The sequence below is a fragment of the Musca domestica genome, unplaced genomic scaffold (assembly GCF_030504385.1).
Source record: "Musca domestica strain aabys unplaced genomic scaffold, Musca_domestica.polishedcontigs.V.1.1 45, whole genome shotgun sequence".
In the NCBI taxonomy this organism is placed as follows: Eukaryota; Metazoa; Arthropoda; class Insecta; order Diptera; family Muscidae; genus Musca; species Musca domestica.
The window spans coordinates 7,710,420-7,727,428 of NW_026712335.1; the positions used below are offsets into that span (position 1 = coordinate 7,710,420).

Here is a 17,009-nt window from a genome sequence, read left to right on the forward strand (position 1 = left end):
TCTGATGGCTTCTGCCCAGTTCTAAAGTCTGACTTCATGTAAATTTTGGCGTCGCAAAGTCAGGAGAATCTTCTGTTTTTGGTCCATTTCAACACCAAAATATTTTGCAATCATCTCCAAAAAAAAAATAGGGTTATACTCTGATCCTAACCCCACCTCCATTTTCAATTTCGTGAGGATCGGGCCATAATTGCAACCTGTAGGCTGATTACAAATTAACATGGATAGACGGACGGACGGACATACATAGCTAGATCGACTCAGCTCGGCGAGATAGAAAGATCAAATATACGTTCCTATGTGGGAAACCAATATTTCGAGGTGTTACATACATTTTGCCCCGCTCAAACTTATAATACCCCAACACATAGTGTTGTAGGGTATAACAATGGAAGGAGGAAATTATGTTTTTAAAATATTTTTTAAATTCTCTTTTTTTAAAAGTCATTTTAGATTCGAAATATTTAGTATAATTAAAAAAGTGTTATGAACTTTTGAATAACCCTTTTCATTGACAGACATTATGGCATCTCATAATCTAAGTATGTACAACAATCTTTATTACACTCAAATTCATAGACATGACGGTGTTTCATTCATAACGTATGTATGGATGACTGTGAGTTCCACGTTTGCTGATTCATTTCATTCACAACCAAATGATTTGATTTGTATTTAATATTAACTGATATGAGTTGTCGGTTATTTATATTGTGGTCAAAATATTTGTGCACTACATACTTGGAATTTCAGCAAGTTCGATTGTAAAATAACTTAAAAAAAAGTATTCAAATTATGAAAATAAGAAAAATTATCCCAGATATTATTCTATCTGCGCACGATTTAAAATTGTTATACATTTTTTCGAATAGAAGATAATGTAGTTTTTAAAATTTAAATAACATTGTCTTGTTTTTTTTTATTGGCCTGCAACATTTTCAAAAATTCCAAATTTTTGAAATTTGAGAGCTCACAAAAGAATCTCTTTACCAAATTATAGGTTTTCTAATTACGTTTTAGCACCAATTACTACAAAACATTTCGAATATATATATATATACAATCCCACTTACAGGGTGAGATAAAAAACTACAACAAAGTCAAACGCCATAATTTTTTACATTTTTTTTAAAAATTTTATTGAATGAAAGTAAAAAAGGTCGGAAATAGCATCAAATTTTAGAATAAGTTTAGATTTGTTCGAAGTGGTCACCTTTGGCACAAATTATGGCCTTTAAAAACGTCACACGCTGCCCGAATGTTGCTCTGCGGTATTTTGGCCCATTCCCGGCGAAGCGCTTGCTTGAGATGATCGACACTTTGATATTTTTTAGTACCTTGCTTTCCAAAATACTCCAGACACAATAGTCAACGAATTGGTATCCGGAGATTTTGGTGGGCATTGTGCGCTGAAAATAAAGCGAGGAACCTCATTTTGTAATTGTTCTTGGGTGGCTCGTGCTGAGTGCGATGGTGCTGAGTCCTGTTGGAATGTTCAAGGTCTGCGGTCAAAATGTTTGCGTGCCCAAGGCTTTTAAAGACCCTCAAGAATATTTTCGCGATAATATTCGGCATTTATTCTGATGCCACGGTCGATAAATACGAGCGGAGGGGGACCATCGGCTGTTTTGGCGGTCCACACCATGTTGAGCGCCATGGCAGGCGCTTGAGTTCTGGTAGCCAACCGAAGGTGCACATTTACAGCTGACTTCTTTGGCAACTAAACAAGATCATTTTGTTTGTTTACAAACTGCTGGACAACGAATGTTTTCTCATCGGAGAAAACCAAATTCGGCAGATCACCACTCAGACAAGCACTTTAGCTCTTTTGAGTCTATTTTCTTTCTGTTGCGGTGTACGTTTTTGCACTTTTTGGAGTTTCAATGGCTTTACCCCGAGCTCATTTTTCAATATTTGCCGAATGGAACATTGCGATATGTTCACCTCACGAGCCATTTTTCGGCCACCATGACGTGGGTTTAATTTTTTGCTTTCATTCAATATAATTAAAAAAAGTAAAAATTATGGCGTTTGACTTTGTTGCAGTATTTTTTTATCTCACCCTGTATGGTAACTTTACCAGGTCTCATATTCATTATTAAACTGATTCTACAATATATCATATTCATTTTTCTCTTGTTAATGACTTTCTCTATATCTCAAATTGCTGATATAAATTACCGGATTTGTGTAACAAAGTGTACATTATTCATTAATATAATTAAACACTTCGTATTTATAATCCAATATCTAAGAGGCTCACTTCTTTTTGTAAATATTTGCACATTGTTTTAAATGTATGTATCTTTCTTTTCTCTCCCTCTCTTTCTGTGTCTCTTCCTATCTGGTGCTGTGATATTTATCAAACACTTAACCACAGGTGCAACAATTAGCCGGAAGTATTTATCAAGAGTTTGAACGCATGATAAATTGCTATGATGAAGATGTGGTTAAGAACCTAATGCCCTTGCTGGTTAACGTGCTAGAATGCCTGGATGCATCATATCGCATAAATCAAGAACAGGATGTGGAATTGGAGCTGTTGAGAGAAGATAATGAGCAACTGGTGACACAATATGAACGGGAGAAAAGTGCAAGAAAGCAGGCTGAACAAAAGGTAATTTTCAAAATTATATAAAATTTTTTTAATAATTTAATTATAATAATTTTTATAATTATAAATAATTTTTGTTCATTTTAGCTGCTGGAATCGGAAGATTTGGCGGAGCAGGAAAACAAAGAGCTAGCAAGTCGCCTCGAGTCCCTAGAGAGTATAGTACGAATGTTAGAATTAAAGCATAAAAATAGTTTAGAACATGCCAGCCGTTTGGAGGAACGTGAATCCGATTTGAAAAAGGTAAGCATTTCTGAAATCTTATTGGAGAATAATCAACTAAAACTATATTTCTTTGCAACAATTAGGAATACAATAAACTCCACGAACGGTATACAGAATTATTTAAAAATCATGTAGATTATATGGAACGTACCAAAATGCTAATGGGTTCAACCCATTCCCAAATGAGCTCAACATCCGAACGCATGGAATTGAGTCGAGCAAGATTAAATCCAGTGGCGAGGTAAGTCTTTTTATCCTAAATAAGCAAATGAGAAATAAAATTAAAATGTTTTTTTTTTTTCTCTTTCTTCTTTACCTCCAGATCATCTGGTCCCGTATCATTTGGTTTTGCTTCGCTGGAAAATTCCGCCATGTTAGATACGGAAACAATTTGCAGTGTTGGCAGCAATTCGGATGACTCAGGTCCACCTTCGTTACAAAATGAATTCGATAATCTACAGACGGTAGAGAGGGCGGCTGAAACCGACACATTACAACAACAAAATCAAGCCACCTCACCACAAAGTGATAGTAGTCCCACTGTGCCAAATATACCATCTAACGGTTTGTATTCACATCATTTGCTTATTATCTATTGTTTTGCAAAATATTTGATTTTTAGTTTGATCGATCTAAAGAAATTGAAAATGCATAGTTCTATAAATGTTAAAAAAAGAAAATTAAATTACTAGATTACGTCTGACATGGGAAGTAGTTCTGTCCACCATATAATGTTTTGGATGACTCACGCAATAACACCCAAGCAGGTACTGCAACGAAAGCGTATGATTTTTCTGACATATGGGAAGAACATTGGTCTCCTCATATAAATGGTTCAAAGAAGTCATGAGGAGGCACCCTCTTTCAGTTCCCGGCCGGCATTCTGGCAGGTCTGAATACCTTTCATTGCGTTGCACTCATATTCGCAGACCACACTTACGCCGCATAGCTAACCACACACTGACCTATAGCCCAAAAAGGATTTCTTATTAGCGCCACAAGTGCTGCCAGCCTTCGCCTTTCGCCTCGTTCCTTCCTTTTAATTTATCGGAGATACTTTTGATTTGCGTGGCCGACTTAAACATGTTGTCCAATGTGACCCCAATGATATTGAGGTATTTGATTGGTAGGAATTGCGTGCCCCTCGGCCTGCACTTTCAATTGTAACTCATCTCCGCAGTCCATGTGGTAAATCGTGTGGCTGTTGCTATGGTTGCGGATATTTTATATTCCTTGCATGGAAGAAGCCGGAAAGCTCCGCCTGACACACGTCGACATGATCCAACGCCACGATCGTACAATCATTCGCACAGGTTACGATCTCGATACTGTGTGAAGGGCGCTGAATTTCGGAAAGGTAGAGATTAAACAGTTCCGGAGATTTTACCCAACCTAGGGGAACTCCCTGTTTCACTCTGGACTTTATTTTCAGGAAATCTATGTATGACACATATCATTGACTATCCAACGATTCATACACTTCCGGAGGGTACTGTTCTTAACATCCTTGAGCAGCGTGGCATGATTGACCGTCAAGGCCTTTGATAAGTCAAGATCAACCACTATTGTTCTATGGCATGTCCTATTCTGGTTGACTCCTCGACTAATTTGAGTTGAGTTTGATCGGAAACCCTGTTGATGGTAGGCAACTGGATAATTTCCTCTTAGCTGGCGAAGAATAAAACTGAAATTGGCCTGTCTGATTCGCCTTTGCTGACATCCTTACCTGTCTTCAATAGCGGGAACATCCTTCCCATTTTCCAGACTTCGGTAGCTATCTGAATGGCTAACGACAGGTTGAGGACTTTATTGAGACTTTCATTTCCCGGTGTATTCAGCTGCTTGAGCATTACCATTGTTATATATGTCTGGGAAAGACTCCTCAGCGGGAAGAGATGTTATACGACGTAGTACTCTTCGCTTCGTTCTATCACTCCGAGGTACTGACGTAAGGGAAGGGCACAGACCGACCTATCGCGTTATAAGAGATCAACAAGTTTTCTTTGTTCGCACCCCAAGAGCTGCCGGCTAGCGCCTTGAGGACCTTGTTCCTGCTTTTCATCTTGTCGCAGATAGCTGTAGCTTGCGCGGACGACTTGAACATGCTGTCGAACGTGACCCCAAGAATCTTATATTCCCCTCGACCTGAACATTCAGTTGTGTTCTCATCTCCGCAGACCATGTGGTAAAGAGTGTGGCCGTTGATTTCGTGGCGGATATTTTCATATTCCTCGCGTGGAAGTATGCGGCAAGTTCCGCGAGATAGGGGTTCAGCCTTTCGCAAATGTCATCGACCACTGGGCCCGACGCCATGATCGTACAATCATCCGCATACGTTACGATCTCAATGCCGTCTGGAGGGCGGGGAATTCCGGAAAGGTAGGGGTTAAACAGATATCCTTGGGGAACTCCCTATTTCACTTTACAGGCTTTGGACTTCTTGTTCCGGAATTCCACGTACGACTGGCGTCCACACATATAGTTGATTATCCAACGTTTCAAACTTGCCCGGAGGGTAGTGTGGCATGATTGAATCCGGTGTCTTAGAACCCGTTGCCGTGGTATGATGAATTTCTGTTATGTCTCTGGTTGCAGCCATTATCTTTGAAGGTGGAAACATGGGTCACATGTGGTTATAAAATTTAGCTTGGCTTGGTTTAAATCTATATATAGAACTATGCATTTTACAAGTTTCTTTTTTTTGATAAATGACATTCCTTACTAATAACGATTTTTCATTAAAAACAACATTTTTATTTCTTTTGTCATTTGATTGCATTTTGCGTTCATTTACCTTCCTTCCATTTTGATTCCCCATCCACTAACTTATCAAAAAAATTTCCTTCGTATTACAAACAACAATTTAACCTACAACTACTTACCTATATATATTGTGTTAACCGTATACTATTCCTACTTTTTGTTCTTATTTTACACACAACTACCCAACTAATTCACCAAATTAACAACAACATCACCACCACCCAACAAAATGAAAATTCCAAATGAAATGATGTTTGTCGTCCAACCAAAATCCTGTCATTGTATTCCGTCGCAACGTGCTCTCTCGCTACCTCCTCTCCTCGTAAAATGTGTCCTGTTACCAAAATTATAAATATCCTTCCCAAAAAAACTCAATCCAACATTATTTTGTTGCATTTGTTTTATTGTTTCAACAACGCATATTCACCCAAAATAAAAACACACACACCCACACAAACGAACAGTTGGTCGTACGACTACGAAAAAGGAACAACGCTCTGCCAATACTTTGTACCAAGAGCTGTCCTTTCAAGATAATGAAGAGAGCGAAGATAACGAAATTGTTACAGGTATGTATCGACAGGCAGATATGTATGTTTTGTATTGTGTTTTATTTGAATTATAACCCAAGCTCAGTATTAAAACAAATATATATTTTATGTGTGTATAAATCAGAAAATGGGGGAGGAGGGTTCTATACAATTTTTTCTAAAAAAGAATAATTCTATTCTTATACATAAAATCTTTTTTGTTCTCTTTCTTTTGTATATTTCTTTTTTTGTCCATGTATTATTTGTGTGAATAAACCAAATATTGCTACACAATACAACAATACTCAACACTGCACAATATCAACAATTAAAATGAATACAAAAAACAAAATTAAATATTCATATACTGCATCATCTAATTGCCTCTCTGCCTACTTCCTGTTTGAATGTGCAATGCAACAACAATAAACACAAAAATCTATGCAATCCCATCCAATAGGGAGCTGGGTACATCCTGGGGAATATGCTTCTTCAGGTAGGTATCAAAACTCATATTTCTATGGCTTTATGTACATTACGTGTAAATATTTAAAACATCACATAATACATATCAACTTTTGACTCCAAGACGCGACGCAACGCAACACAACAATATGACGGACAACTTAAAATACTCGACAATGAATTTTAAATTCCTAACCAGAAAAAAAGAAAGAAAATACCAATTGTTCTCAAATAATAAGTATTATTATTGCTATTTATTAACTGTTATGTACATTATTTTGTGTGTTTATAAGTTCCTTTCGTTACAACAGCAAATAAAACAAATATTTGTAAAGCAAGAAATACTCATAATTTTTTTCTCATATCTTGTTGTTTTATATTTTCTTAAAAAAACCCCGAAAAAATGCTGTCGTTGTTTTTTCGTTTTCAAAACAACCGATATCATAAAACTCAAAAACAAAATACGCTTTCCAAAAATCAAACCAAAAACATACCAAACACAAATCCCATGTGTATTTTGCCATTGTCCTCCGGATTTTCATCGTGTGTTTGTAATATTGTTGTTATTTTACATGCCAATCGATAAACACAAAATTTGCTATTACAAAAGCTAATGACAACTATTTTGGTAAGTTGCGTTTTCCAATACCTTTTTTTCGTATCACTCTCTTATAAAGTAGCTGTAGTTTAATGTGTGGTTTGTTGTAGTTTGATTAGAATTTATTTTTAATTTTATTTTTAAATGTATTTTAAATTATTTTCATTTGAAATTCGAAAATTTTTCCATGTGTAGAGTTCATATTAATAATTTGGATTTGGAAGCTAATTGTTTTGTTGCTTATTAGAATGTTAAAAATAGTAAGTGTTTCAAATAACATCTATGTCTGCTGTCTTCCATTTTCTGTAGAGGTCCTTGAGGTCTTTTATTGCCTATAAATGTCCTTGAGGTGTTCTGTTGTCTATAGAAGACACAGGGGATTTCTGTTGTTTATAGAAAATATTGAGGCCTTATATTATCTATAGAAGACCTTGAGGACTTCTACTGTCTATAGAAGACCCTTAGATCTGTCTTTAGAAGAAATTGAGGTAATTTTACATTTCATTTAAAACAAAAAATAACTTTCAAGTAATAGGTATGCGAAATGCGCTTTGAAGGCTTAGTTTTAAATGTGAATTATATTTATGAGCCACCGACTTCCTCATGGTCATACGATATTTATCAGCCATATATGATACGGGCAAAACGTGTCTCATCGCAATAACGGTTTTAGATCCTAGGTCTGTTTAGAAGAAATGCTTGAGGTTATATATTACCCTTAGAAGACATTAAGGTCTTCTGTTGTCTATAGAAGGCCTTGATGTGGCGCAAAAGTAAACATCCCATGTGATTTTGGCAGCAATTAAAATAAAGAAAAACTTTGATTTTTCTTGTGGATTATTTTTTTTTGGTCTCTTAATTTTTTTACATTAAGTCGAGAATATAATGTCATGTAGATGACCGCCGCCACAGTTTATTGTCATTTGAGCCCTATTTATGGCATTTGCCATCACTTTGTCCAAAACTTCCGGCGATAGGTCCTCACATTCTTGACGGATATTGTCTTTAAGAGCTGAAGGCTTGTTGATATAAACCCGCGACCTTACAAAGCTCACAAAAGAAAGTGTGAAGCGGTCAAATCAGGTGATGCAAATCGCAAAAACGGAAGATAAGGCGCCCGAGAAATGCATCCTTCAGCATATCGATTGTGGCACGTGCAGTGTGTGCCGTTGCAACCACATGTTTTGCAATCACATTGCTTTCACAGTAACCGTTTGGTTCGCGACGTCTTCTGAGAAAAGGGGTCCGACTATACAGTGACTATGAACGGGTATAACGGCTCTTCGTGGGTTACACGGGGATTTTCAGTGCCCCAGAGGCGTAAATTTTGCTTACTTACATACCCGGTAATATGGAAATAGGTCTCATCACTCATGAATTTTTTTTGATGGAAAATCATCTCCTTCTTGGTTGGTGATTAAGGATGGCTTGAGTGTATGTTATACGCGATTGGCGGTCAGCAGCTAACAGCTGATGCACTATGTGAAATTTCCCCACGTGTGCCTGATCATTCCCAATTTATAGTTAATATTTGAATCAACCTTAGGTCAGATGAGGAAATGGAAGAAAATGTTACAGAGAATTTTCGAATTACAATTGAATTAATATAAAGTACATGTAAAAATATGTAGAAATATGTACATTTGATTTCTTGGTGTTGGTATTTTTGTTTCCAATGTCATGCAAATTTTTTACATTAAGAGTTTATTTCATTACTTTTTTTTGAAAAATACTTCATTTCGAGTTTCATTTAATTCTAATATATGTATATATAGACAAGTAAAAAAGCTGTAAGTTCGGCCGGGCCGAACTTTGAATACTCTTCACCATTTGGAACGAATTTGGCAATTCTCAAAAACAATAAAATTCTATTAAAATCTTAAAAATACCTAAAATCATCAAAATACCGAATATCGGGAGGTAGCGTTATATGGGGACTATACCAAAACGTGGACCTACATGGCCCATTTTCAATACCAAAAGTCCTGCAGACATAATATACATTTGAGTAAAATTTTATCAATCTACTTCATTTCGTTCGGAAGCTAGAGTGATTTCCACAGACGGATGGACATCGCTAAATCGACATAGAATTTTATGCTGCTCAAGAATACATATACTTTGTGGGGTCTAAAATGTATATTTCGAGGTTTTACAAACGGAATAACAAACTTAATATACCCTCCATACTATGGTGGAGGTTATAACAATACACACATTTGGAAAATGGGAAATGTTAGTACTTGGTACATAATCTGCTACATCAAGATAATTTTTATTCATAAAAATGTGCAGCATTTTAATTTAGAATTTTCTAAAAAGAACACAACCAGTAAAAACGTCATCAAGTTCGGGCGGGTTGATTGATCATTCATCCTACGCCATATGAGAACTCGACTATCCTCAGAATACTTCAAATTTTGAACTTTTGTTATGTGGGAACTACACCTATTTTAATTAAGAATAGTTTATAAACTCATTAAGATCTCGAAATAACGGTTCATTTGTCTGGAAATTGGTGCCAAAATCATTACATTTCTTTGCAAGGAGTTAATCTCCCCACATAGAACTTTAAATTTTTTTTGGAAATTGTTTCAAAATCTTCTAAAATACATAAAATCAAGAGATGCCGTGGAGGCCATATCCAAAAATCCTCGGTATAGTATTAATGACCGTGAAACATTTCGAAGCTCTATCTAAAATAGTTATAAACGTATGTTGGCAAGAACATAAATTAGTCCTCCGAAATTCTCCATTAATTACTCTTCCTCTATTCTAAAATCTTCTGTTGTTTCTCCAAGCCAAGGGTTTCCCAATTGGGTCTTGAAAAAAAGTTTTAAAAGTACAGACACAAAAACGTTTTGAGTTTACAGAGCTATTAGGCAACATAAAATGATACCAGTTCACAATATTAACGAGGGGGGCATTCAAATTAAAGAATCTCGAAGATTCGTCATTTGATTCATATATTTTTTTACTTAATATTTCCATTAAAACTTTATAATTTTGGTTCCTTTTGTATTAATTTTTCACTCTTTGGTTAAGGGTTGTAACCTATGTATAATCCCCATTATAAAAATACATTTTTAGTACTCGTTCGAATAATTTGAAGTAATAATTGATTTCATTGTCGTTAAATGTAAATAATTTTTTCGTGCCGTAGTAGTTTGCAATGACAATAAATTATTACTAAAAATCAATTAAAATGGATTTCATTTCTATTCTTTTAGGGATGGGCAAAGAGGTGGAGAATCTCATCATGGAAAACAATGAGCTGTTGGCTACTAAGTATGCACATCATATATATCTGCACATTTAAGTTTATTAAATCCAATTCCCTTTTAATTTCCCCTTAGGAATGCTCTTAACATTGTCAAAGATGATTTGATAGCCAGAGTCGATGAACTCACCGGTGAAATTGAAATATTGCGCGAGGAGCTGAATGCCATGCAGCAATCAAGGAATAAATTACGTACCAAAGTTCAAGAGCTGGAGGAAGAATTGAAAAAGACCAAAGAACAGGTTAAGCAACAAAGTAAGTTGAGCTACACATCAAAATTATCAAACAATTGTAAATTCCATTCCGCTTCCTCTTCTCACTTCAGCAGACAATGATCAGGATGAAAATGATGTACCGCTGGCCCAACGCAAACGTTTTACACGCGTCGAAATGGCCATGGTGCTCATGGAACGTAATCAGTACAAGGAACGTTTAATGGAGTTACAAGAGGCTGTGCGTCTAACGGAAATTCTAAGGGCATCGCGTACCGTAGACAACCTTGATAAAAAATCTAAACAAAGCATTTGGAAGTATTTTAGTAATCTTTTCACGTAAGTCCTTCAATGACTTCTTAATTTGTAAATTTAATCTAATCGATATTTAATAATCCCTTCTTTAGCCCCTCCAATCGCCCACCGGAGCGTGTCAGCGATGGCCAAGGGGGTGGACCTATTTTTCGTTACTCAAGCCCATCCCACTCCCACGGATCCCCCAGTAGAAATAGCGACAGTCGCCTTGCCATAACCGGTGGTCGTGATGGTGGTCCCATGCCACATCCGGCAAGTGCTGGCCTAGCCAATGCCTTGCCCAACAAAGATTACACCGAAGAAGGTACCTCGGAAAGAGCTCGGGCCAGGCGCCATGAACAGTACCGTCAACTACGGGCTCACGTCCAAAAGGAAGACGGTCGCCTGCATGCCTATGGCTGGAGTTTGCCTGTAAACAAAACAGAAAAAGAACCCCAAACCAGACATTCTGGTGGTGTACCAGTGCCAGTCTATTGTAATCCCTTGGCCGAGGCCTCGCCTCACATGAAAGTCTTTTGTGCAGCTGGTGTTAATCTTAATGGTGGCTTCTTCAAAAATGGCCAGTGCATTATACCAAGTAATTCTCCGTTTGCTCCTCGCTCTACGGCAAAAATTGCCGAAATAACCAGTCCCTCAGCTGAACATTCGGCCGAGGCATTAGATCGACAAATTACTCGAGCTAGCCTTGAACATCTGGAGCCCGAGACACAATTGACTCCTTATGTCTGGATATGCACGAGCACACATGCAGCCAGTACTGTCACTGTGGTCGATGCCAATCAATCGGCCACGGTGTTAGATGTGTTCCCGGTCTGTGCCTCCCATTTGTTGTGCATTGCCTCTGTACCCGGTGCCATGGAAAAGGATTATGCCTTATTGGAAAATTCAGAAGTCATAAAGGCCGGCGAAATGCTGGAAAGGCCGGGCGAAGGCTCTGAAGGCCTTGGAAAAGTTGAATTTGTACGTGTTAAACCGAAGTCGGATAAAAATAGCAATACCAAAGATACGGCTGAACCTTCGCTGGAGGTGAATGCCGAAACTCCAGTCGAAGAAAAGGCCAAGGAAGCTACAGAAAAATCAAACGAACAGAATGGCTCAGCAGTGCCCATTGAACCCTTGGGCAATGTTAATGAAATCAAAATACGTCAACCCATACCCGGTGCTCCACAACGTCTTCGAAATGATGCAAACAATGCCAGCACGAATGCTACATCAAACAACGGCAGCAGCAGCATGGTCACAACGTTGACCACCACCAGCAACAACAATAATTCACTGAGTCAACAACTACCCTTCTCAAAACCAAACAATCCCATATTGGGAACAAAGGATCGCCAAGAGGATGCCATGAGCTCGGTGGGTCCTACCATGTGGATGGGTGCTCAAGATGGTTGGTTGTATGTGCACAGTTCTGTTGGCCGTTGGCATGAATGCTTGCATAAAGTTCACTTGCCGGATGCCGTCCTAGCGATAGTTCATGTTGAGTCACGGGTCGTGGTGGCCCTTGCAAATGCACAATTAGCCGTGTTCCGTCGCCAAACAGACGGCCAATGGGATCTGAATAGTTATCACCTAGTTACGCTAGGTGACCGTAATCATTCGATACGTTGCCTCTGTGTGGCCGGCGAACGCATATGGGCCGCTCATCGCAATAAGATATTTATTATCGATCCGATATCATTGAATGTCATCCATTCGCTGGATGCCCATCCGCGCAAAGAGAGCCAAGTACGACAGATGGCGGCAACAGGTGCTGGTGTGTGGGTTTCAATAAGGTAACAAGAAGCGAATTAAACTCGGAATATTTGTTTTGGAATAGAAATGTTGAGGAGAAATGTTAATTATTTTTTTTTTTTTTGTTTTTACTTTCTTTCCAACAGACTGGATTCCACATTACGTTTGTACAACACCTATACATTTGAACACAAACAAGATGTCGATATTGAACCGTATGTTTCTAAGATGCTGGGTACTGGCAAATTGGGCTTTTCGTTTGTACGAATAACGGCATTGATGGTGTCATGTAACCGCCTCTGGATAGGCACAAGTAATGGCGTTATCATTTCCGTACCACTAACGGAGGGTCAAGGTAAGTTTTTTTTTTTAAGTTTGCAATGGTAACATTGAGGCATGTTATCAAAGCTAATTCCATTCGATATGCAGAATAGCAGTGGCAAATCGATTTATGCACAAACAAGCCGAAAAGGTTTCCATTATATACTTCAAAATTAAGTAATAGTAAAGGATATGTAAAAAAAATAAATAAAGGATGGCGGTTCGATCTTGACCACGTGTCTTGCGAATTCATTCGCTGCTTTATAACCGAATATATTACGATAACTTGGACACATTTGTGACAAGGCTATGCTTCAGTGACACAACCGACATTTCAATTCTTTTTAATAGGTCGCGAAAGCCAACGTTTCACTTTCAAAACAGATGATCTTAATTTTTCTACGCAAAAGATTGTGGCTCCCTCACCCACAATATTTTTCTAAAGAAGATATCCTTCAGTGACACAGCCGACAGCTCACTTCCTTCCAAAAGTCGCTAAGGCTAGCTACTTTGTTTGCAAGAAAGTCTTTAGACCTCCCATTTCATTCACAAGAAGTGTATCTCCCTCAGACGTTCTTCAATTAGAAGCCACCAGCTATAGCTGATTTTTTCCTTCCGATTCATCTTTGTCGATAACCGCTAAACGAAGGTGATTTGGCTAGATGATCTGGCATAACTTCATCTTTCACCGGTTTGGCTTGAAGATTAGAATTTTGTGGTTTCATTGTGGCTCGTTCTAGACTTGGGGCTTGCAGAAGCCGACCTGGTCACAAAATAGATAGAAGCCGAAATGGAAGTCGGCAAAGAAGTGGTGGCAAAGAAGTCCTAGCCTTGACCTAACGAAGATTTTTTAGGGTCCGGATATGGTTCTTGTGTGGACCGCAATCTCTTCATTGTTGTGTGTGTTGAAGAGTAACCACCAAGTCCATTTCCTTTGCCTTGTGCCTTCTGTGTTTTTTTGGCTGCAACTTTAGTATCTGTGGAGTCGGCACTTAATGTCGTAGTTTGTGTTACAGTAGAAGCAGTCATACCAATATAACTGCTGACTGACACGGAACCCTTGACGGAAGGTTGGGTCACAGATGGACTAGTCTTCCTTCCAAGGTCTGTAGAAGAGAGTGGAAAGGAATCGGGATCAAGAGAACTCTTAGGTAGTTTAGGTAGATACTTTTCGAAATGCCTAAAGGTCATTTTGTACGGGATTCCCTCCCCCTCCTTAATCTGAAGATAATATTGTCGGATAAACTTCTTGCAGAACTTTATCGAGCCTCCAAGGCACAAGGTCTTCGGGGATAGTAGGATTTTGTAAGGGGTTTTCTCACAAGTGCCGCTGGAATATGATTGATCGATGTATTGCCCTCCTCGACACTAGACCTCACGTGAGCTCTGGGTTTTCTGGAGCGACTCGCCCCTTTGTGATGAAAATATGACAGTAATATTCAATTCTTCAAAGGTATTAGCGAGTTAAGCGTTAGAATAGTCTCTAACCTTCAAAACTTCAATCGAAGTAAATCTAAATGTGTCAATTTTAGCCTTATAAAATTTAAAATTTCGGACAGAAACAACTAAATATCGAATTTCGGAGTTACACCATCGTGGTGTCTATTAAAATAGTTATTTTTATCAAAATTTCTTCGATATCGAATGCGAGGATTTAATCATATTGATTTTTAGGTTTCCTTTATTAGGCTGCAATATTTTTTTTAAATTCCCTAATTAATCATTCTTATTAAACTCTTTCCTTTTTCAATTTCAGGTGATCCCAGTACTCAATTGCCAACATGCTGTATGGCAAATGCTCAATTGTCCTTCCACGGACATAGGGATGCAGTTAAGTTCTTTGTTTCGGTACCGTTGCGACAAAACAACAGCGCTCAATTACAATTTACTAACAAACGGCCCGATATGTTGGTAATGTGTGGCGGTGAAGGTTACATTGATTTTCGCATAAGTAAGTACCCATTCCATCCCGTTCTTATTACGAATTGTAATCTTGTATGTAGTGGCCTATAGAAATTAGTTTAGTTTTTGGTCTGGTTTCTCGACTATTTTGTTTATATAATTTACATTTTTTTATTGTTCATATCACAGGACAAGAAAGATCTGTAACTGATGCTAGTGATAATGCTGCGCATTTGATAGTTTGGAAAGTTGATTCGTAAGAAATTCTCCTTTTTTTAATTTTTTTGTTTTAATTTTATGTTTTTTTTATTGTTGTTGAAAAAAAAAATAATTTGTTATAACATTCGTTTCAAAAACAAAATGCCGCAAAACTAACGTTTTATTTTCTCTTTGTTTTTGTTATTTGTTTAGAACGTTTAATTTATAGTTGGCTTACAACTTTGAAAATTGTTGTTCTTAAACTATATTCGACTGATGATGAAAATCTTGTGTTTCACGTATGCGCCATATTAGCGTCTATATAAGTTGTTGTCGTCTTTAAAAATTATTTGTTGTATCTACCAAATGATTGCAAAAATGAAATACAAATCAAAAAGTGGAGTATAATGTGACCTGATTTTTGAAATTTGCTAAATCCCGGCTAAGAAAGGTTTATATAATTTTTAATTTTTTTTCCAAAATTCAAACGAATTGGTGTTTTGTTGCTCAATTTTGCACACCTAAACAATACGTGGGTCACAAAACATTGGCTTTTCGGCATTATTTGCATTTTTTACTTTTATGCACTTTTGTTTTATTCTTTTTATTCTACACAATTGTTAAATTGATTAAATACTTTTGGGAGGACACACACATATTTCGGTTTTGGTATTTTATTCAATATATATATACTTCTTTTAAGATTTTTTCGTAAAATGCTAAACGAACTTATTTGAATGAGTTACTACCCACTACCTGATTTTTTAAACAAAATCTTACGCAAATATAAAAAAGAAAGCTGTGTAATATTATGTCGTTCGTTTAGCATTTTCCACAAAACGTTTGTAGTTCCTCTAATACAATTCCGTGTCAATTGTAAATAAAATGATTAATTATAGATTTTATAACAAAATCCAACTACCAAATATGCGCAGATTTTAAAAAGAATATATATTTTATTTTATTTAATTATTCCGCAAAAATATATCCTGTAACTACATATATTGTGTATATGTAAACACTTGCTTATTTCGATATTGAGTTTATATATTTTGGTTTCGGATAAACTACTCAATGCACTGCCAGCCTTTTAAGACGTTCGACAGGTTGTAATAGTTTTATAAGACATCAGTAAAATTATAATTGTTGTTCTATTCGGATACTCTTCTAATGAAGAGTGTTCAATTTGTGGACCTAATAAATGTACAGACGACAGAATGCTCTCATCGCTTATCATCGAAAAAATCGACTTTGCAGATGTCGTTTTAAGTGTATGAGTAAAAATAAAATTTTGAAATATTAACAAGCCGTTGAAATATTGAATTTATGCTGTATTGGCGTTCATTACTCTATGCGAATAGTTTGTACGTCTGACACGAGCATGTTTGTATTGTGAAAGTGGTTTCTCGTTAGAGACCAACTAGTACAATATAATCCCTCACAACTGCCTCATCGATATAAGGGTCTCAGACCCTAGGTCTAAAGAGACCTAATCCGTTTAACCTCATTTGCATTCGATCTAGCGGGGTCCGTCTGACGATATGCGCACGATAACTCTCGCAGGTGGCATCTGATTTATTCCAAACTTGGTACATCGTAATATTTTTAAAGAACTTAGATCGAGTTCGAAAACGGCCAATATACCTTCCCACAAAATGTCAATATATTCAAAAAAAAAATAATTTACACTATTAATATCAAAGCGGGTATCCGTTTTCGTCTAAACTTTAAATACAATAACATAACACAATAACAAGGGCTAGACCCAAAATAACCCAAATACATTGAAAACCCTAACAGATTTAACAATACGAGGTCCTTGGATTGGACCATATATGCTTTGCATTACAGC

The 17,009-nt window shown here is 37.1% G+C and overlaps 1 protein-coding gene across 13 annotated transcripts in view; it reads left to right on the forward strand.

Moving 5' to 3' along the window:
* The window catches only part of LOC131800351 (JNK-interacting protein 3-like), a 46,988-nt gene that overhangs the window by 25,097 nt on the left and 4,882 nt on the right, over positions 1-17,009 (forward strand). For 2 of the 13 annotated variants that reach the window (XM_059127393.1, XM_059127394.1), the window contains 14 exons: positions 2,381-2,617; positions 2,702-2,857; positions 2,923-3,080; positions 3,162-3,403; positions 6,067-6,171; positions 6,593-6,628; positions 7,208-7,225; positions 10,426-10,483; positions 10,552-10,730; positions 10,804-11,026; positions 11,095-12,777; positions 12,883-13,091; positions 14,814-15,008; positions 15,149-15,219. In XM_059127393.1, the coding sequence (XP_058983376.1) occupies positions 2,381-2,617; positions 2,702-2,857; positions 2,923-3,080; positions 3,162-3,403; positions 6,067-6,171; positions 6,593-6,628; positions 7,208-7,225; positions 10,426-10,483; positions 10,552-10,730; positions 10,804-11,026; positions 11,095-12,777; positions 12,883-13,091; positions 14,814-15,008; positions 15,149-15,219 (3,570 nt within the window). Of the gene's footprint in view, positions 1-2,380; positions 2,618-2,701; positions 2,858-2,922; positions 3,081-3,161; positions 3,404-6,066; positions 6,172-6,592; positions 6,629-7,207; positions 7,226-10,425; positions 10,484-10,551; positions 10,731-10,800; positions 11,027-11,094; positions 12,778-12,882; positions 13,092-14,813; positions 15,009-15,148; positions 15,220-17,009 lie in introns of those variants that run through there. The other 11 variants (XM_005182335.4, XM_059127390.1, XM_059127388.1 and 8 more) reach the window with 8 other exon arrangements.